The 22634-nt window shown below is 42.9% G+C and overlaps 1 protein-coding gene across 4 annotated transcripts in view; it reads right to left on the bottom strand.

The window, feature by feature from the left end:
- Positions 1-4163: 4163 nt before the first annotated feature.
- The window catches only part of exoc2 (exocyst complex component 2), a 262605-nt gene continuing 244134 nt past the window's right edge, over positions 4164-22634 (bottom strand). For all 4 annotated transcript variants that reach the window (XM_080202796.1, XM_080202788.1, XM_080202812.1 and 1 more), the window contains exons 25-28: positions 16191-16313; positions 9812-9873; positions 7818-7877; positions 4164-4555 (exon numbers count right to left, since the gene is read on the bottom strand). In XM_080202796.1, coding sequence (XP_080058922.1) covers positions 4462-4555; positions 7818-7877; positions 9812-9873; positions 16191-16313 — 339 coding nt within the window. In that variant the 3' untranslated portion in view covers positions 4164-4461. The remainder of the gene's footprint in view (positions 4556-7817; positions 7878-9811; positions 9874-16190; positions 16314-22634) is intronic.

Raw genomic sequence — 22634 nt, 5'->3', positions numbered from 1 at the left:
ACAGGCCGTGGGTGTGCAGTGCCGTTGTGCTTGCTACATTTCATGCTTGTGAAACCTGGACTCTAAACCATCGGGACATGAAGCAGTTAAAAAGATTACACCAAAGCAAGGCAACAGCAAAATGCTGCAGCACGCCAACATAACTAGCACTAAAGTCAAAGATATACAGGTGCAGTTCTGGTGAACTGGACAGGTCTGCAGGTCGGACAAATGGCTACCCGAAGTATAGACTACAGCCAACCCAGGATGGACAGCACCCTGAAGCTAAGATCAAAATGGTTATGACTTAATTCTCAAACCTTGAGCAATTTAATAAAGGCTACAGTCTAGGAATCTGTCATGAAGCATGGTGTAAGGAATTTAAAGCCAACTTTAACAGCAAAATAAAAAAAATCAGAATTATTATGGTGCAGGAAGTTATTCGGCCCATTGTGTCTACACTAGCTTATCAAATAAGCATTATAAGTTAGTGCCATTCCCCTGGCTTTTCCCCATCCCTTGCACATTTGTTTCTGGTCAAACAATCATCTAATGCTTCTTAAATGCCTCAATTGAAGCTGCGATCATAGAACCACATGTCTAGGCAGTGCATTCCAGACCCAAACTATTTGCTGTGTGATTTTCTCACATCACATTTGCTTCTTTTGCAAATCATTTTAAATCTGTGCCCTCTCGTTCCTGATCCTGTTGTGATAGGGAGAAACTGTTCCCAATCTACTCTGTCCAGCCCCCTCATGATCTTGGGCATCTATCAAGTCTCCTCGCAGCCTTCTCTCCGAGGATAACAGTCCCAATCTCTCTTTATAACTGTAGTTTCTCATTTCTGGAATCATTCTTGCAAACCTCTTTTGTACTATCTCCAATGCATTCACATCTTTCGTAAAGCTTGGCAGGCAGAACTGTACACACTTTTCCAACTGAAGTGTAATTAGTATCATACAAGGCCAGCAGGACTTCCTTGCTCTTTGTACTCTCTGCCCTTATTAATAAAGCCTAGGGTACCATTTGCATTATTAATGGCTCTCTCCACCTCCAATGATCTATGCACACATACACCAAAGTCCCTCTGCTCCTGCACACACTGTAGACTTGTATCCCTTATTGTATTGTCTATGATCTTCTGACTAAAACTTTATCTGCACCTCTTTGCCCACCACTAACTTGTCTATCCATTTGAATTTCTACACTGTCACCTCACAGTTTACAATGCTGACAAGTTTTGTATTATTCACAATCATTGCAGTTGTCCCTTGCACGAGATCTAGATCATTAATATTTATCAGGAAAAGCATGGGTCCCACTTTCAAGCCAATCACATTAAATTTACTAGAAATTGTTGGCAAATAGGTATGTGTTACAGATGACTGTCGATTTTTGGTATGTTTGGTTTCTGAAGTCAGTCTTAGATATACAAAGATGTATTTTCCTGAATGTATTTATTGCTTAGAATCAGTTTCTCACTTACGATTGTACATTGTAGAGTTTTACAGCACAGGAAGTCGTTTAGACCATTTATCCCCGTTTGTGGTAAAGTAGGTCACATCTTAGTACCTGTTAACGTGGTAAGGCTATTAAATTTATAACTTCTAGCTATTAATTTGTGGCTATGAGAATAGATTTTCTCATTTACCTTCATCATTTTCAACTCCTTCAGTCAGCTCTCCTCAATGTTTTTGGTTCTAGTGGAGTCTTTGAGTTTGTCCTTTCTCCACCTTGGTATCACTGGAGTGGATGACTTCACTTCTGTCCTTGTGACTTTAGTCAGAAGTGGTTAGCACTGCTGCATCACAGCACCAGGGATTCGGGTTCGATTCCCAGCTTGGGTCACTGGGTGGAATTTACATGTTCACCCAGTGTCTGCATGGGTTTCCGCCCACAGTCCAAAGATGTGTGGATTAGGTTGACTGGCTATGCTAAATTCCCCCTTAGTGCAGGGGACTGGCTAAGGTAAATGTATGGGGTGATGGGGATAGGGCCTGGGTGGGGTTGTGGTCGATGCAGACTCAGTGGGCCGAATGGCCTCCTTCTGCATTGTAGGATTCTGTGATTCTATTAAAGTAGAGCATCCAAAACGCAGCAAAATATTCAATTGCAGTCTAACCAACAATTGGCATTGGTTAATAGCACCTCTTTGCTTTTGCATTCAGTACACATTTTTGTGAAAATCTTGTGTGCTTTAGAATATAACCTTTAGTTTCAGGAATATAACGATTAGGTTGAGGGTTATAGATTAATTAGACTAAATAGACTAAAAGCAGGCATCTCATTGAGAAAGAATTCTGATGTAAATGCAACTCATTCACCCATGGAGAGTGATATTTGTGTGTATGCGCGTGTGTGTGTGTGTGTGTGTGTGTTGGGGGGGTGGGTGGTGGGTGGGGGAATTGTTGGGATTGGATGAGAGGGGATTCAGGAACATGGAAAAGCCTCCCCACCCCACCCCCCTCCATTCATAATGCTGTGTCCCTCCATCAAGAACTCCTCCTGAAAGGTTGCAAATTAACAGGGTTTACTTTTCAGGTGTTTCGCATGGTAAGCTCCCTTCCTGCTGCTGGGTGAATACTAGCCCCCTTAAATAGACACTAATTACCACTGATGGGCCCCAATTGGCAACAGGGCGAGAAGGCTGTCCACAGACTTAAATGGGGTAGGGGTACGGTCTTCATTTGCCACCAATAAATGAGAAGCCCTGCTAACAAATAATGCACAAGGGAAGGCATTAAGTTGTGCCCGAAGTGTCAGAATTATAGATCAGCAATTACTAAAACACAACTAAGATGGGAAATGGAATGAAAAGAGATACAGATGATAGGAAGATCAAAAATGTATTTAAAAGTTGAGACATGTGAATATGGTTTCTTTCTAAACAAAATTGAAAAATATATGTAGTTGATTATCAATTCTTGCAAGTTATGGTCATGGTGCTGTATTACTGTTTATTTACACAACTTTAATAAATCGAGGTACAGCGGTCTGGATCTTCCAAAAAGAGGCAAACATTGCTGGGTTGTCACTTTGCATGAACTCTCCCATGCTTAGACGCTGCTCCATATTTCTTCTGAGCCTGGCCTCTCCAGAAATGTGCCCACTGGAGAACTGCATCGCAGCACTGCAGCATCAGGTCGGGAAGACAAAGCATAGCTTTTTTTCAAAAAGGTAAAGTCTGTTGCAAGGTAACTTTAAAATTTCAGCATGAACATTAGTGAATGAATAGGGTGGGTAGATGTGTGAAGGGGCGGCACGGTGGCACAATGGTTAGCACTGCTGCCTTACAGTTCCAAGGACCTGGATTCAATTCCCAGCTTGGGTCAATGTGTGTGTGGAGTTTGCACATTCTCACCATGTCTGCATGGGTTTTCTCGGTGCTCCGATTTCCTCCCACAGTCTGAAGATGTGTGGGTTAGGTGAATTGGCCGCGCTAAATTGTCCTTTAGTGTCTTGGAACACGTAAGGTAGAGGGAATACTGGGATAAATATGTGGGATTACGAGGATAGGGCCTGGGTGGGACTGTTGTCAGTGCTGACTCGATGGGCCAAGTGGCCTCCTTCTGCACTGTAAGGTTTCTGTGATTTTGTAATTCTGTGAAGTAAATGGGGAGGGTGAGTGAGGTAAGTGGATAAGGTGGCAGGTGGGTTAGATTCCTGTCTGCTGGGTATTCCCATTAGATTACTAGCGAATGGGCAATTTTTAAAGACTGCTTTTGGTCATTCCAATGGGATCAAGTTCCAATTCTTATCAAGATACAGTCACAAATGTGAACGGTGAACTGGGTCTATCTTCTTTACTGGATTATGTTTGATTACTGTTAGTAAGTTGATGATTAAAAAATCATTATGCTTTTATGAAGGCACAAAGAATTTGGTGGAGAAACAAACAAAAAGGTTGCAGTGTATTTATTTACAGTTTTGGTTACACAGTAATTGAAATATGTAAAGACTTCATATTTTGAACACAGAAAATGCTGCTGAAGGAAGCACCTTGCATGAAATTAAAGCAATACGTGTCTTAACAATTTTCACAATTCTTGCTATTTAAACCTAATGATAGCAAATCATTGCACAAATGCTGTGTCTTTACTTGCATCAAGTCTAGTGAAACGCCAACAAATAACACACGAGAATCTCTTGAAAAGTGAGCAAGACTCATTTTAATTTTTTTTCCCCCCAAGTTTGCAATTGAATTCAGAGTCTGCAGGTTCGGAATGCTAAATCTGATACTAAATAAACAACAAACAAGTTTTGACTTTTCAAATATCGAGGACTTGGCAAATATCGAGGAAACTATCAATATACCGTTACAAGCAACATTTTTAGAATTTTACTTCAGTCTGAGTAAGAATTTAATTTGACTGGAAGGAACGGAAAAGTTAGAAACATATTTTAAGAGAGGGTTATATTTTGTCATGCTGGGGGGCTTTGCAGGTATAAGGAATCCACCTGTCCTCCAGGACTTGCTCCACGTTATGTCTTTACCGTGCCTCGTGAGGAAGGTCGAAAGCAAGTGAGCTGCAAGTGCATGCTGCTCTTGAATTTGTTGAGCAGCTCTTCAAGTAACCTACGATGACAAAGAGGCAGTTAGCTTAACCATCCAGTCCCAATTGTCTACGATATCATTTCATTTGAATAAAAATTGCAATAAAAAGATAATTGTTTGGGAGCATTTAAGAGATTAATCTTAAATTGCAATTCAACAATCTAATCAGATAATTATGATTTTAATTGCAGATTTAGTTGATACTGTAATGGCGTTATCCAATTCAAATTCACTTTACTATGAATCCAAATATTACTTCCATCCAAATAAAACACACACACACAGAGGAAAACTGTTCTACTACTTCTGGAAAAGTGACTTAAAATAAATCAAACCCACTCAGGAAAATTAATATTTAATCAGCATGGATTTGGGCCATGATGGGGTGGGGGTGGTGGTGGGGGAGAGAAGGCGCAGTGGATAGCACTGCTCCCTCACAGTGCCAGAGATCTGGGTTCAATTCCGGACTCACGTCGCTGTCTGTGTGGAGTTTACATATTCTCCCCGTGTTTGTGTGGGTTTCCTCTGGATACTCCAGTTTCTCCCACACTCCAAAGATGCGCAGGTTAGGTTGATTGGCCATGCTAAATTGACTTTAGTGTCAGGGGGATTAGCAGGGTGAATGTGTGGGGTTGCGAGGATAAGGCCTGGGTGGGATTGTAGTCTGTGCAGACCTGATGGGCCGAATGGCCTCCTTCTGCACTGTAGGGATTCTATGAATTGATTCTGATTTGGACTGTGATGTGGTAGGAGGTGGAGCGGTGGAATGGACTCCGTCCTGATTTGTACTGTGATGGTTGAGATTTGGTTCCGATTTGGGCTGTGACAGACTCGCACTGAGTTGGAGGCTAGGCATGAAATGGTGTACCCAGTTATCCATGCTTGACTAAACGGCTGGTAGAAGTTTAAAAGTGTTTCTAGTTTAAAAAAATCCCTAGAAAAGATGTAATAAGAAATGTGACCTTTTGGTCAGACTAGGAAGGGTATGACTGATCAGGGTCAGGCTAAGATAAGCAGATGACTGGACAACATAGTAAATTGTCAACAGATAAGACAAAGTTTGTGATTCACTTAATGGTGTGCATCATTTCTGTTAAAAATCGGGTCAATCCATGACTATTGGGGTCAGGATGTGCACTGCAAACATTTTGAATGATGCCCAAATGTATTTATGTATTCCATTAATGTCAAAGCTTCAGAACCATTACTGTGATCAGTAGATCACTTACCTTGAGGTGCGGTAGCATTCCGTATCCATTGTTTCAAGTTATGATACACACATTGTGCATCATTGGGATATTTCAACAGGAGGACTTATCACTTTTCAAAGATTTTTGAACCGTACCACCTGATAACTTGACTATGACAATCATGTTTCTTTATCAATTCTTTTAACCATTCTAATAATTGTGATGAAAAAATATAAAAAGCAGTTTACCCCTCACTGTATTTGATGAAACTTCTCAAAATAAAAAGGTTATGAAACTTTTTCTGTAATGTATTACTTCCAAATTCATAGAAATCATAGAAACCCTACAGTGCAGAAGAAGGCCATTCGGCCCATCGAGTCTGCACCGACAATAATCCCACCCAGGCCATCCCCATCATCCCACATATTTACCCCACTAATCCCTCTAACCTACGCATCCCAGGACACTAAGAGGCAATTTAGCATGGCCAATCAACCTAACATGCACATCTTTGGACTGTGGGAGGAAACCACAGCACCCAGAGGAAATCCACACAGACACTAGGAGAACGTGCAAAGTCCGCACAGACAGTGATCCGAGCTGGGAATTGAGCTCAGGTCCTTGGAGCTGTGAGGCAGCAGCGCTAACCATTGTGCCAAATAAATTCAACTTTTGGATAGAGGGGGCAGGCAAAAAGTAAAAATAGCCTTCCATTTGTTATACGAAAGACAACTGATGTGATTAGCTGTAAAGTTCTGAGATCTGATTTAGTCTTCATTCCGTAACCCATCCAGTCACCGATTCAGATAGAACATAGAACGTAGAACATAGAACATTACAGCGCAGAACAGGCCCTTTGGCCCACGATGTTGCGCCGACCAGTTAAAAAACAATGACCCTCTAACCTAAACCAATCCCTTTCCATCCATAAACCTATCCACGGATCTCTTAAACGCCCCCAAACTAGGCGCATTTACAACTGCAGCAGGCAGGGCATTCCAATCCCTCACCACCCTCTGGGTAAAGAACCTACCCCTGACATCCGTCCTATAACTACCCCCCCTTAATTTAAAGCCATGCCCCCTCGTGCTAGCTTTCTCCATCTGAGGAAAAAAGCTATCACTGTCCACCCTATCTAAACCTCTAATCATCTTATATGTTTCAATAAGATCCCCTCTCAGCCGCCTTCTTTCTAACGAAAACAACCCCAAATCCCTCAGTCTCTCCTCATAGGACCTCCCCTCCATACCAGGCAACATCCTAGTAAACCTCCTCTGCACCCTCTCCAAAGCCTCCACATCCTTCCTATAATGTGGGGACCAGAACTGCACACAATACTCCAAGTGCGGCCACACCAGAGTTGTGTACAGTTGCAACATGATATTCAGTAGACAAAGTCCCTTTGGCAGGGAGACGTATATTGGTTCCTGACTGGGGCTTCCCTTATGTTGTTAGATATCCAGGAAAATAAACAGTAGTTACAATATTTGTTCTACTCTACTGAAGGAGCTAATCCCTGCTGCTAGAGACCCAGGTTTGATTCCTGGCTTGGGTCACTGTGTGGAGTTTGCACATTCTCCTCCGGTGTCTGCATGGGTTTCCTCCAGGTGCTCTGGTTTCCTCCTATAGTCCAAAAATAAAACCTTTTTGGTTTGAGAAGTTTCATCAAATACAGTGAGGGGTAAACTGCTTTTTATATTTTTTCATCACATTTATTAGAATGGTCAAAAGAATTGATAAAAAAACATGATTGTCATAGTCATCAGGTGTTACGGTTCAAAAATCTTTGAAAAGAGAAAAGTCCTCCTGTTGAAATATCCCAATGATATACAACGTGTGTATCGTAACGTGTAACAATGGATACGGAATTGGCCATGCTAAATTCTTCCTCAGTGTACCCAAACAGGCTCCGGAGTGTGGTGACTGGGGGATTTTCACAGTAACTTCATTGCAGTGTGAATGCAAGCCTACTTGTGATTAATAAATAAATTTTAATATCAAACCTCAAACAATTAGCCTCTACTTTTAAAAACTAAGTTCTTCAGAGTAAATTGCAAAGTGCAGCAAGTGACAGAGACATTTGAGAAACTTACTTTTTATCTGCTCCATTGGGAAGTTGGGGCAATGCCTCTAGGGCCTGCTTGAAGCTATAACTAGAGACACAGCAAGAGGGACAAATAGACTTACATAGCATTTAGTTCAAATTTTTCATCAAAATAACATGAAATTAAATACTTTTATGGCTACAGATGCAAACTCCATTTAAAAAAGAACAATGCTGATTAAATTGGAAAATTTGTCTTCATTTTATCATAGCATAAGATTAGAATGAAATACTGATATGGCAATTTCTTTGACTTAAAAAGGACTAAACTACCATGATAATAGGTTTCAATAGAATTTTTAGACAAGAACCTGGCTCAGTGAACATCCATTTATAATAAGCAGTTAAACAGATTCCCTCAGCTATGACTCTCACCAACTTCTACAGATGCACCATAGAAAGCATTCTTTCTGGTTGTGTCACAGCTTGGTATGGCTCCTGCTCTGCCCAAGACCACAACAAACTACAAAAGATCGTGAATGCAGCCCAATCCATCATGCAAGCCGGCCTCCCAAAAATTGACTCTATCTACACTTCCCCTGCCTTGGCAAAGCAGCCAGCATAATTAAGGACTCCACACACCCCGGACATACTCTTTTCCACATTCTTCCGTTGGGAAAAAGATACAAAAGTCCAAGGTCACATACCAACCGACTCGTGAACAGCTTCTTCCTGGCTGCCATCAGACTTTGAATGGACCTACCTCGCATTAAATTGACCTTTCTCTACACCCTAGCTATGACTGTAACACTACATTCTGCACTCTCTCATTTCCTTCTCTATGAACAATATGTTTTGTCTGTATAGTGTGCAAGAAATAATACCTTTCACTCCATGTTAGTACATGATAATAATAAATCAAATCAAAATCATGAGTTCTATTTGTTCAGAACTGAAGTACAAAGAACAAAGAAAATTACAGCACAGAAACAGGCCCTTCGGCCCTCCAAGCCTGCACTGACCATGCTGCCCAACTGAACTAAAAACCCCTACCCTCTCAGGGACCATATCCCTCTATGCCCATTCTATTAATGTACTTGTCCAGAGGCCCCTTAAAACTCACTACTGTATAAGTATTCTAAGAATTTCCCATATTTTGGCCAATATGTTTGATTTTCTACTCTGGATACAGTCATCTTTATGCTTTGGTCACAGTTCAGCATATTGCTCTCCGAACAAATCATTCTGGCAGCAAAGGTTAGACCACTCAAGATGATCTCCTCTTAGAGGCTGAGACTTTAGGGCAAACATAAACAAAGTCCTTAAAGTAGTACAGACATGGAAGAAGCACCTCACCAGGATGACAACTGTCCCTGTACATCATCAATGCTTAAAAAGGGCAGTGTCAGAGTGTTTCATTTTACCCATTTGATGGTGAAATTATCAAGTTGCACTGACGACGGTGAATGAACGGATCAGGATGTGCAAGTGCTTGTCACGATTAAAATTGTTGTTTTAATTAGTTAAAGTGCCTGGAGATTATAGTTCAATGGGCGCCCCCATACTTTGGCAAAGAATCATCTAGACTCGAAACGCCAGCTCTTTTCTCTCTTTACACATGCTGCCAGACCTGCTGAGATTTTCCAGCATTTTCACTTTTGGGCTCCCCAATGGATATGTTTTATTCCCAATCTTTCTCAACCCCTACGTCAACACTCGGCCTCCAATCCTGTCTTGGAAATTCGTCATTGGGCAGTCAGCTGTTTCTCAATGACCAGAGCCTCTGTGCAGCAAATTGGCACAAGTGGTGCCTTGCAGGGAACCTGACTTAGCTGTTTCACACCCCGATCAATGTCTCACATCCTTGATAAAATTCAGCGGAGGGCTCAGAGAGATCCACTTAGCCACTGTGGAAACTATTGCCTGCCTAGCTTGGTGATTATTGCAAATGCTAAGAAAAATAATTGAACTAACTTTTTACAAGCTTTATTGAAACTTGCAATAATCAAGCTGATAAAAATATGATTCAAAATTCCATCTTACTTGCTGTCAGGAGTCAGGAATGAGGCAACAGCATCTTTAAGAGCACAAATTTCCAGTCTGGCCTACAAGAAAGAGACAACAATTAGATGCAATGGCCATGCTAAATTCTCCCTCAGTGTACCTGAACAGGTGCTGGAGTGTGGCGGCAAGGGAATTTTCACAGTAACTTCATTGCAGTGTTAATGCAAGCCTACTTGTCACTAATAAATAAACTTTAACATTATAACATTAAATAAGGTCACTGGTCTGTCAGATAAGTATCCTTGCATTCTTGAAGTTCAGCAACTGATAGCTGTCATATTGTTGAGCACTGCACTGACACATCATCACAAAGCTTCTGAACTGCATGTTTAGAACATACAGCCTAAAAAGAAGGTATTGAACCTTACCTTCCAATCTAGTTTATTAAAAAGTGGATTTATTTCATTAACATGTGGAATAAATAGCACAGTCATAATAAGTGGCACATTCATACTGTATCATACATATGTTTACCAAGAATCAATCATATAGTATCTGAACTTGCCAGCACTCAGCATGAGTTTTACTGAAAAAGAGTAAAATAATAGATGATTATAATGGACGGTTATGAATCAAGTTGACATGAAATTTGATGCCTACATGTGAGACTATTTAATGGTAGTATGTAATATGCAACTTAATTTGTCCACAAGGGAGTCCCTAGCCTCAACTGCACCACCAGAAAGCAAAGAATGGGAGGCAGGTGGCTTCCCCATTGGATAGGTTGGAGGAAATAAAGGAAACTAGAGGTCAAGTTAGCCAGAGATGGCTTCCCACAATTCTAATGGTCCACATCTCTGATGAGTGAAAGTGATAAAACATTAATAACTGGTACAGGAAAAGCATGTCATTTTTAAAAATATGCATGTGGATTTTTCCCAACTCCATTTGTCCCTGACCTCTCCAATCTATCTGGATATATAATAATTACTTGGCTTTAACCTGACTCATGATTTGAAGCAAGTTGAAATGCCTGCTTTTAAACAACACTTCCATAAACCAACTGTTATAAACCAACAATATCTGTACTTTTTGTCCAATGTCAATCTTACTGGCAGATTCATTGTTTTTGCTCATTAGGTCTTAGCTTTAGAGATGTTAGTATTGTCCCCAGTGCCCTTGTTGATATTAATCCTCAACAGATACCGGTTTACAAAAAGATTATCGACTCATTATCACAATGTTCCTTGTGCACAAATTGACTGTCACCCTTTTCACACTACAATTAGCGATGATTATGCTTCAAAAGGAAGTCATTGGCTGACAATTGAAGCTTAAGACTTTCTGAGACTGTGAAATATGCTACATAAATACAAGTTATTTTGTTTAATCAAGATTGAGACAAATAAAGGGGAGTCCAGATGTACTGCCAATTCAAAATGCAATCGTTGCTTGTGATTACATTTTCACTACAATCACTGATACGGACAAACATCAAAGTAAACGATCTCACTTCTGAGAGACGTAGTCATTCCTAACCTCTTGCTACCTCGGTAGCTCTGTTACTGTTCAGGCTGCAAGTCTCTATAATGCTGTCTGACTTGCACATCATAAGCTAGCTGCTGCATGATGACGAACTATTATGTACTGTAGCAGCAGTCCCTTGCTAACTGACAGACGAACGAATGGATTTTGGCTGGAACTGAGAGTTTAACCAATTGGATATCCAGTGTTTGCAATGCCTCCATGTGACTGAGACTGAGTCTGAGTCTGAGCGACTTAGGACGATAAGGCACCAGATCTGAATGCATGCATATGACAACCTTATCTTTTGAGGGCTGTTGTACCACAGACCACATATACAAAGGTAACAGATGCATGAACCGTTATATACGGTTTTTAATTTCTGATAAGTATATTGTTTTTCTTTGATAATTGAACACTTGTGTGCAGAATAAGGTCCTGCTCTTAATTATATATACAAAAAATTAAAACACCAGAAGTGTTTGGCCTGCTGTCTGTGGCCACTCTTCTGTCATATTTCCAAGGCCAGGAGAGAAAGTGCTTTGCACTTCTACTGTTTGTAGCTGATGTAGCCAAACTTCATTACAATTTTGTGTAGTTACTGTCACTTTCTATTTATCAGCCAAAACCTGACCACATGAAAATAGATAAGTTTTTCCCATTGTAACTTCTGTCACAAACTGCATTTTGTTAAAACCACTATAGGGTAAATTGGACACTTGCTCCCGTGACTCCTTCTGGGAAGAGAGGCGGTTTTCATTACATTAGCTCCATTGAGTAGGCACAAATGCTACAGTCTCATGAGTGTTTCACTGTGATAAGGTGTGAATACCTTTTGGGATACCTTCAACGGCCAAGGAGCAATTCCAGAGGAACGATTAAAGCTGTCTTGCTTATACTCGAGAATGATTTGAGGCTAGCCATTAGCTACTCAGATGGGACCACAGGCTACACCAGAGCTCCTTGGGCACATGAATAATGATGTGAATTCAGTGCTTGGTGCTTGACTAAGAGACTATCCTGAGGGACAGGCTGTGCCATCTTGTTGTACCAGCAGAAAAGCAGTCTTCAGAGGCTGAAAGTTTAGAGAGCAACTGTGATGCACAAGTTGCTCAGTAACTTAGATATCTGGAAGTGATTGTAAATCATACAGCTGCATCATGTGGTTTTTTTTAAACAGGCTTGAAAGAGAGGAGTCTGGCAAGGATTTCAATTGGAGATTGTATCTTTAGGTATGGACACACACAACATCGAGTTGTAAGACTAGAGGTTTTGACATGAGGTAAGGAGTTCCAATAAAAAAGGTGACACTTTCCAGTGTGCAATCTTTAGGCCACACATCAAAAGTGTTGGTTAGTTTCCTTTGCTGATTCCTGCAAGCACAAAGCAGGAAATTAGGGCAGTCCCTTGACTCAGCAAGCAAATGCACCACATTGAATACGGTACAGGATCTAAAGCCAACTAAAGGACATAGGTCAAAGGCACCATTGATATCTTGTCACTTGTGGCAGCAGCAATTGACCCGAACTTTCTTGGAGAGGGGGAATGACCAGCTACAATTTCTGTTGCAGATCAGAATCCAGTGATCCTCATAGGAAGGTGCACAGCAGCTCATCAGGGATGATGGCATCTGATGCAACAATGACATGACACAGATCAACAAATAACCAGGTAATGTTCTATATCCAGAAGGATAAAAGGATGAGATACCAGAGTTGTCAGCATCATCTTTCATGAGGACAGCGAATGAGAAAATAACTTCTTATATTCAATCGGAAACATTAACTCTGTTCACAGATGTTGTCAAGGTTTTTAGTATTTCCAGCACTTCCTATTCTTGTTACTGCATTAGGGATGCTGGTTGAAGGATAAATGTTGGCAAGAACACTGGCAAAAATCTTGTGCCCTTCTTTGAACAGTGCCATTAGGTCTTTTATGTCTACCTAAGAGATAGTGGCTTAGTTTAACACAGCAAAATGACGTGCCTCAGTCGGAATATCAGTCCTTCAAAAACTGCACCAAAGCGTTAACAGATTAAGTGCCAAAGAGTGAAACCATTGAACCAACATTGACACAAGAATAAAAGACACTATTAATGGGACAAAGGAACCCTGTAGGGCACACATTTGTTTGTATCGAAGGCTTTGACTGCAATGGGGACTCAAGTGAACTTATGGGATATTATGTAGGGAGGGGAAGATACTAACAGGATCTCTTCCTGCAACTGACAAATGAAGGGGTTTGCTACTGCTAACCAAAGACTACTTCAACCCTTCTGCAGGTAACTCCTCGGGATGGAGGTAGCACAGCCCGAGGTTGGGGAGAACAAGTGTCTTGGCAAAACACAGCTCCTCACCTTCATTTACATGCAAGAAGTCTCACAACACTAGGTTTAAGTCACCTGATCAATCTGAAAGCTCATGATTCCGAATGAACCTGTTGGGCTTTACATAAGAACATAAGAAATAGGAGCAGGAGTAGGCCAACTAGCCCTTCGAGCCTGCCCCGCCATTCAATAAGATCATGGCTGATCTGTCTTGGCTCAGCTCCACATTCCCGCCCTCTCCCCATAACCCTTAATCCCCTCGCTTATCAAAAACCCATCAACCCGCGTCTTAAAAATATTTAGCGAGGTAGCCTCCACCACTTCAACGGGCAGAGAATTCCAGAGATTCACCACCCTTTGAGTGAAGAAGTTCCTCCTCAACTCCGTTCTAAACCGCACCCCCTTTATCTTGAGGCTGTGCCCCCTAGTCCTGCTATCCTTTCTGAGCGGGAAGAGTCTCTCCACCTCTATCCTATCCATCCCATTCATCATCTTATACGTCTCAATGAGATCTCCCCTCATTCTTCTAAACTCTAACGAGTACAAGCCTAATTTATTCAGCCTCTCCTCATAGCTCAACCCCCTCAACTCCGGCATCAGCCTAGTAAACCTCCTCTGCACTCCCTCCAAGGCCAAAATATCCTTGCATAAGTACGGCGCCCAAAACTGCACACAGTACTCCAGCTGCGGCCTCACCAATGCCCTATACAGCCGCAGCAAGACCTCCCTACTTTTATATTCAATCCCCCTCGCGATGAAGGCCAGCATCCCATTCGCCTTCCTGACCACCTGCTGCACCTGCAAGCTGGGTTTTTGCGACTCATGTACAAAGACCCCGAGGTCCCTCTGCACCGTCACCTGATGCAGTTTTTCTCCACGTAAGTAATAATCCTTCCTACCATTATTCCTACCAAAGTGGACCACCTTGCACTTGCCAACATTAAATTCCATTTGCCATTTCCTGGCCCATTCGCCCAGTCTATCTAGATCCTTCTGTAGACTCTCCCCACCCTCCGCACAATTTGCCTTTCCACCAATTTTGGTGTCATCAGCAAATTTCGACACCCTACACTCGGTTCCCTCCTCCAGATCATCTATATAAATGGTAAATAGCTGAGGTCCCAGCACCGAACCCTGGGGCACTCCACTTGTCACCATCCGCCAATCCGAATAGCACCCGTTGACCCCCACTCTCTGCCTCCTATTTGACAACCAGTCCTCTATCCACGCTAACACCCTACCCCCAACTCCATGCCCCCTGACCTTCTGCAATAACCTCTTGTGAGGTACCTTGTCAAACGCCTTCTGAAAATCCAGAAAGACCACATCCACCGGCTCTCCTCTATCCAGCGCCCTAGACACATCCTCATAGAACTCCAGTAAATTTGTCAGACACGACTTCCCTTTAAGGAAACCGTGCTGCGTCTGCTCTATCAAGCAGTTCCCCTCAAGATGCCTCAGTAATCTGGTGTTGAGAGACTTCTTACTGTGCCCACCCCAGTCCAATGCTGGCATCTCCACATCATGTCCACTTCACTTACATGTGGCAGATAGGAAAGGGCTGGCTGATGGGAGAGGAAAATATAAGTACCAGTTGACCTGGTTACCTAACTTCCTTGTTACCTAATTTCCCTGTGTTGACTGTTGGCATGATGGTGGAGGAAAATCCAAGCTACAGCAAACTATTTTAGTGATTATAAAGTAGTCAAGCAAACGGATTTATAGGATCTTATTTGGGAGGTGGTGGCTGGAGGTGTGGGTGGTGAAGCAATATAGAAAAAAAGCATAACGTTTAAACTGTTTGAAAAATATTCAAATGTTGAATGGACTAATTAGGGTTTGCAAAAAAGAACCAGAACAGATGTATTCTGCTCTGGGCTTTAAGAAGCTTAGATTGTAAAATCTGCATGCAAGTGCACATGGTAAGTGCACAACTGCATTTAGACGATACCTTTCTCCTCATCTAGTACAGAGAACTCTGGTTTCATTTTGGATCAACCATTCAACATCTGATCAAAAAGCAACCCACAGAGAAACTCTGAGGGTGGGGGTGGGAACGTGGTTTAGCTCTTGACAATCTTGTCTGACTTTATTGTACATACAAAAAAAAACATGTTCAGATATCAAAAAATACTCAGTCTAAATTGGCAACTGGATTATTACATTTCCAGACATGTACTTAGAGTCTATTAGTTTTATTTACTTAGTAAATTCACAATGTATAATCTATGGACAAGAGCAGTAAATTACGCAGCAACCACTGACTTTAACCAATATGAACGAGTTCCCACGTTACAATATACAGTCCATACCACTAATTAAAAATAAATGTCACAAAACAATGCATTTAACATAGCCTTTTCTGAAATGACTGTGCATATCAAGTATTAACGTAGATAACTTCAAAACTGTGCCAAGTGAACAAAAACATAGCACTGGTACAGCGTGGCACCATTAATTAACTATTCAGAGATAGCAATCATTTCTTTTTTCTCATGCATTCTGACCAAAGTCAAAGTAAACTTGAAAACATTGTCAATGAATGAAACTCTGCTAACCCTCTGTTACCTGCAATGCTCCATTTCGGCTAAATGAAGACACGCACTGCATCAGTCGGCTCATTTCTTCAGTAACAGCTTCTATAATCCGTGAAAGAATCCTTGGGACAAGTTCCTTAGAAATTGTAAAAACCTGTAAATTCACACAAAAACTTGCTGAAATAGGATCTTAGATTTCCTCATGTCACCATGACCTTTCTTTATCTTTAAGAGAAGTTCAACTTCCAAATACGAGTAGAAAAATTGCTACCTTTATATGGGCAGAAAGGTTACTTATGCAGGTCTCTTTACAGCTGGACTTTTTTTAATTAGTGCCACAAATAGGCTTACATTAACACTGCAATGAAGCTACTGTGAAAATCGCCACACGATGATGCCTGTTTGGGTACACTGAGGGAGAATTTAGCATGGCCAATGCATCTAACCAGCACATCTTTTGGACTGGGGTGGAAACCCAGAGGAAATCCACGCAGACACAGGGTGAACTTGCAGATCCACACAGAAGTGAACCAAGCCAGAAATTGAACCCAGGTCCGTGGCATTGCGAGGCAGCAGTGCTTGCCACCGTGCTCAAGTTATCATTTTAAATTCCTGCTTCACTTAGCCATACTTTCTTTATCAGTACCCATGCAATAGCTTAATGTTGGATGTGGAAAAAAGAAGCCAGTTATTGCTTATGATCAGAAATCCCAGCTGTCCCATCCTATTCTCGTGCTGACATTGCCATCGAGCAAACCGGCTGGTGGCCAATCTTGTCAACTGCCTCTTGTTCCATTCACGCTCCTAGCACTGATCCTGTGGCGTTTGCTAAGCAATCAGCTATTGCAGCCAGTCTCTACAGCTCCTTCTAGATTATCTGTTCACTTGTGAACAAGATTCTTGCCATCGATTGTATCGATATCGTGGCTGTAATAGAAAACTGGCTAAGGAATGACAGATTAAGTCTCCCTAACCTGGCTGTACCACCCACATGCCTGCACAAACTGGCATTGGACATGTGTTAACTTTACCGCCAAGTCACACCTGGTCTGTCCCTACTCCTTTGACACCTTTGCCTCTTTTCATTGTTTCACCTTATTCCACCTCACTCTCCCAGTAAAAATCTTTGTTCTCCACCACTATCACTGCCTTTCTCTCTCAGCCTCTGAATCGAGCAACTTCTCAACCTTTTCAACTCCCATCTCAACTCATGTCCTCTACCTTACTCTCTTTCAGTCTCTCCCTCCATATAAACTCCCCTAGACTAACAACCACCCTCTGTGCCTCGGCATCTCCATGCTCCTTCACTATCACTACCAAGCCCAGACAAAATTGATCCCAATACTTTCCCCGTATGCCTTTCCATCTACATTTCCCTTCCCCTCCCAACCATACTTTTCTTCAGCATTCATCACTGGGGAGGCGATTGCCTGGTGGCATTATCACCAGACTATTAATCCAGAAATTCAGCTAATGTTCTGGGGATCCAGGTTTGAATCCCACCACGGCAGATGTAGGAATTTGAATTCAATAAAAAATGTCTGGAATTAAGAATCTCCTGATGACCATGAAACCATTGTCCATTGTCAGAAAAACTCATCTGATTCACTAATGTCCATTAGGAAATGAAATCCTTACGTGGTCTGGCCTACCTGTGACTCCAGAACAGGTAGGGCCGTAACAGAAAACTGGCTAAGGAATGACAGATTAAGTCTCCCTAACCTGGCTGTACCACCCACATGCCTGCACAAACTGGCATTGGAGCTGTGTTAACTTTACCGCCAAGTCACACCTGGTCTGTCCCTACTCCTTTGACACCTTTGCCTCTTTTGGTCTAAAGTTAAGGAGAGGGTACAGGTAAGGGAAGAGGCCGAGGATGTCCCAATAATAGAGGGAGTAGGGGGCGTGAGTATGGTTGGTGGCATTACGGCAAATAGGGTCCAGGTGAAGGCTGGGATGAAAGCGCTTTATCTGAATGCACGAAGCATTCGGAATAAAGTGGATGAGCTGGTGGCGCAGATCGACACAAATGGATACGATCTGGTGGCCATTACACAGACGTGGCTGCAGGGTGACAGGGACTGGGAGCTGAATGTACAGGGCTATCAAGTGTTTGGGAAGGATAGGCAGGAGGGAAAAGGGGGGGGGTGGCGTAGCTCTGCTGATTAAGGATAGCATCACGGTGGTAGCAAGGGATGATATTGGAGCCAAGGAGCAGAGGGTGGAGATTAGGAACAGCAAAGGGAGGAAGACGCTTTGGACGCGGGGGGGCTCCAGGAAGAGTTCTTGGAATGCTGCCGGGATAGTTTCCTCGAACAGTGTGTGTTGGAGCCGACGAGGGAGCGAGCTATCTTGGATCTGGTGCTATGTAATAAGGCGGGTAGAATTAGGGATCTTGTGGTGAAGGATCCTCATGGGGAGAGTGATCATTGTATGGTGGAGTTTCTGGTGCAGATGGAGGAGGAGAAAGTGGGTTCCCGGACACGCGTCCTTTGTTTGAATAGAGGGGAGTATGGTAGGATGAGAGAAGAATTGGCGAATGTGGACTGGGGGAGCACGTTGGAGGGAGGGTCTGTTGAGGAGCAGTGGAGGATCTTTAAGGAGATCTTTCTTGGTGCTCAGCAGAAATTTATTCCGATGGTCAAAAAGGATAGTAGGAGGAGAGGTAATAAGCCGTGGATAACGAAGGAGGTGAAGGAAAGTGTTAAACTAAAAGCGGAGGAATTTAGAGTAGCTAAGAGTAGTGGGCGAGAAGAGGATTGGGAGAGGTTTAAATGTCAACAAAGATTGACAAAGAAGTTGATAAAGAAGGGTAGGAGAAACTATGAAGCTGGGCTAGCGCTTAATGTAAAAAAGGATAGCAAGAGTTTTTATAAATATATAAAAAAGAAGAGGCTGGCTAGGGTGAATGTTGGTCCTTTAGAGGATGAGAAAGGGGACCTAGTGGTAGGGGATGGGGATATGGCTAAGGTATTGAATAACTTTTTTGTTTCTGTCTTCACGGAGGAGGACGTGAATAATTTGCCGGGTGTTAGCGATGGAAAGGTGGTAGGACTGGAGGGTCTTAATGACATTACTGTTACGAGAGACGCGGTGCTCGACAGACTGGAGGGGCTGATTGTGGACAAGTCCCCAGGACCGGATGGAATGCATCCGAGGGTTCTGAAAGAAATGGCGGAGGTGATAGTGGATGCCTTGGTGGTTATTTTCCAGACGTCGCTGGATTCCGGGGAAGTGCCGGATGATTGGAAAACGGCTAATGTTACGCCGTTGTTTAAGAAGGGTGCCAGGCAAAAGGCGGGGAATTATAGGCCGGTTAGTTTAACGTCTGTTGTAGGTAAAATGTTAGAATCTGTCATTAAGGAGGAAATTGCGAGGCATCTTGAAGGGAGTTGCTTGATAGAGCAGACGCAGCACGGTTTCATTAAAGGGAAGTCGTGTCTGACAAATTTACTGGAGTTCTATGAGGATGTGTCTAGGTGGATAGAGGAGAGCCGGTGGATGTGGTCTTTCTAGATTTTCAGAAGGCGTTTGACAAAGTACCTCACAAGAGGTTATTGCAGAAGGTCGAGGGACATGGAGTTGGGGGTAGGGTGTTAGCGTGGATAGAGGATTGGTTGTCAAATAGGAGGCAGAGAGTGGGGGTCAACGGGTGCTATTCGGATTGGCGGATGGTGACTAGTGGAGTGCCCCAGGGGTCGGTGCTGGGGCCTCAGCTTTTTACCATTTATATAGATGATCTGGAGGAGGGAAACGAGTGTAGGGTGTCGAAATTTGCTGATGACACCAAGATTGGGGGAACGGCAAATTGTGCGGAGGGTGTGGAGAGTCTGCAGAAGGATCTAGATAGGCTGGGCGAATGGGCCAGGAAATGGCAAATGGAATTTAATGTTGGCAAGTGTGAGGTGGTCCACTTTGGTAGGAAGAATGGTAGGAAGGACTATTACTTACGGGGTGAAAAACTGCATCAGGTGACGGTGCAGAGGGACCTCGGGGTCCTTGTGCATGAGTCGCAAAAACCCAGCTTGCAGGTGCAGGAGGTGGTCAGGAAGGCGAATGGGATGCTGGCCTTCATTGCGAGGGGGATTGAATATAAAAGTAGGGAGGTCTTGCTGCAGCTATATAGGGCATTGGTGGGGCCGCAGCTGGAGTGGTGTGTGCAGTTTTGGGCGCCGCACCTGCGCAAAGATATTTTGGCCTTGGAGGGAGTGCAGAGGAGGTTTACTAGGCTGATACCGGAGTTGAGGGGCTTGAGCTATGAGGAGAGGCTGAATAAACTAGGCTTGTACTCGTTAGAGTTTAGAAGAATGAGGGGAGATCTCATTGAGACGTATAAGATGATGAATGGGATGGATAGGATAGAGGTGGAGAGACTCTTCCCGCTCAAAAAAGACAGTAGGACTAGGGGGCACAGCCTCAAGATAAAAGGGGGGCGGTTTAGAACGGAGTTGAGGAGGAACTTCTTCACTCAAAGGGTGGTGAATCTCTGGAATTCTCTGCCCGTTGAAGTGGTGGAGGCTGCCTCGCTAAATATTTTTAAGACGCGGGTTGATGGGTTTTTGATAAGAGAGGGGATTAAGGGTTATGGGGAGAGGGCGGGAAAGTGGAACTGAGCAGCGACAGATCAGCCATGATCTTACTGAATGGCGGGGCAGGCTCGAAGGGCTAGATGGCCTACTCCTGCTTCTATTTCTTATGTTCTTATGTTCATTGTTTCACCTTATTCCACCTCATTCACCCAGTAAAAATCCTCGTTCTCTACCACTATCACTGCCTTTCTCTCTCAGACTCTGAATCGAGCAACTTCTCAACCTTTTCAACTCCCATCTCATGTCCTCTACCTTACTCTCTTCCAGTCTCTTGGGCAACTAGGGATGGGCAATAAATGCTGGCCAGCCAGCAACACCCATGTCCCATGAATTAGTTAAAAAAAATTGGGGAAATAAAAATCTTCTTCCAATCCACAACAGCATTTTAAAATTTGATTCTCCATCCATCACAAGAGGTCTCCAGCTACCAAACTGTTCACTCACACCTTCACTTCCACCTCTGATGCATTTGTACCCATTAAAACCATTATTCTCTCTCACCCTGTACCAGGCAAGGGCAGCCCCGCCTGGCTTTCAACAAAGCTCAAGGAACACTTCATCTTTCAATCCGGCTCCTTAAAGTCCTCCAGATCCAACACCGAGTTCAACAATTGTAAATCACCACCCCTGTCTCCATTTCTCTTCTTTTCATGTTTACTTTGTTTCTGAATGGCAGCTGTAGTGATAATTCTGTTTTCCCAATTTTCTTCTCTTCTTTCTTTTGTTTCTTTTCTTTTTACCTCACAGCACCAGGGACCTGGGTTCAATTTCTGGCTTGGGTCATTGTTTGTGTGGAGTTTGCACATTCTACTTGTGTCTGAGTGGGGTTCCTCTGGGTGCTCTTGTTTCTTCCCACAGTCCAAAGATACGCGGGTTAGGTGGGTTGGCCATGCTAAATTGCTTCTTAGTGTGAGGGGGACTAGCTAGGGTAAATGCATTGAGTTATGGAGATAAGGCCTGGGTGGGACTGTGGTCGGTGCAAATCGATGAGCCAAGTGGCCTCCTTCTGCTCTGTAGGATTCTATGACTCATTACCATTTCCTTTGCCTTGTTCATCGAAACAGACATCCAATGAGTTTCCCCTTTTATTCTGTCTTCCACGTGCCCAGCTTGCCCTGGGCAAAAATACTATCAGATAAAGACAAAATACTGCAAAGAGTCATCCTGATTCAAAACGGTGGTTCTATTCCCTCCCCACAGATGCTGTCAGACCTGCTGAGATTTTCCAGCATTTTCTGTATTTGTTGCTCTCCTCTCTACCTGCTCAAAATCCGTTACGTCTCCTAACTTGTAGCAGTTCCGATGAAAGAGTATCAACCCAATAAGTTAACCACGTTTCTCTGCCCACAGGTGCTACCCGACGTGATGAGAATTTCCAGCATTTTCACTTCTTATTTTCCCAGACATCTGCCTCACAGACTGTCTCAGGACAACCCCTTCACGTGCTAGCCAATCTGGTGGACATCCTTTGGGTTGAAGGAGGTCTGTCTTCACCTCTTGAATCCTTCAATGCCAGCAAGTAATAGAAACAATTGATTGCTGCTGCTGAAATTATGAAGCAAGATCTCTGGCACATCAAACAAACTGTCAATTAAGTGGATTAATGAAGATATTTTCTCAAATGAATAGCAAAAATTAAAGTTCATGTAGAGTAATTAATGGATGCATTATGTGCTGGCAGATAAAAATTCCTGAATTTCTAAAATAATGGATATAAAGAGAGTACCTGTTAGGAATAAAAGGTTGGGCCCTTGAACTATTTTATTGTGAACTGCATCCCTGGCACCAAATCATTAATTTATTCGTCATTGGCATTTAGACAAAGGCCAGTAGCTGGTAACCGTTCTGATCCACGTTCATGTTTCAGATTTAGGTTTCCTTAAAGG

This window comes from Carcharhinus amblyrhynchos, chromosome 2, assembly GCF_965287045.1.
Source record: "Carcharhinus amblyrhynchos chromosome 2, sCarAmb.v2.hapA, whole genome shotgun sequence".
Classification (NCBI taxonomy): domain Eukaryota; kingdom Metazoa; phylum Chordata; class Chondrichthyes; order Carcharhiniformes; family Carcharhinidae; genus Carcharhinus; species Carcharhinus amblyrhynchos.
Note: the sequence above shows the minus strand (reverse complement) of the source record. Positions and strands in the feature narration are given on the sequence as shown.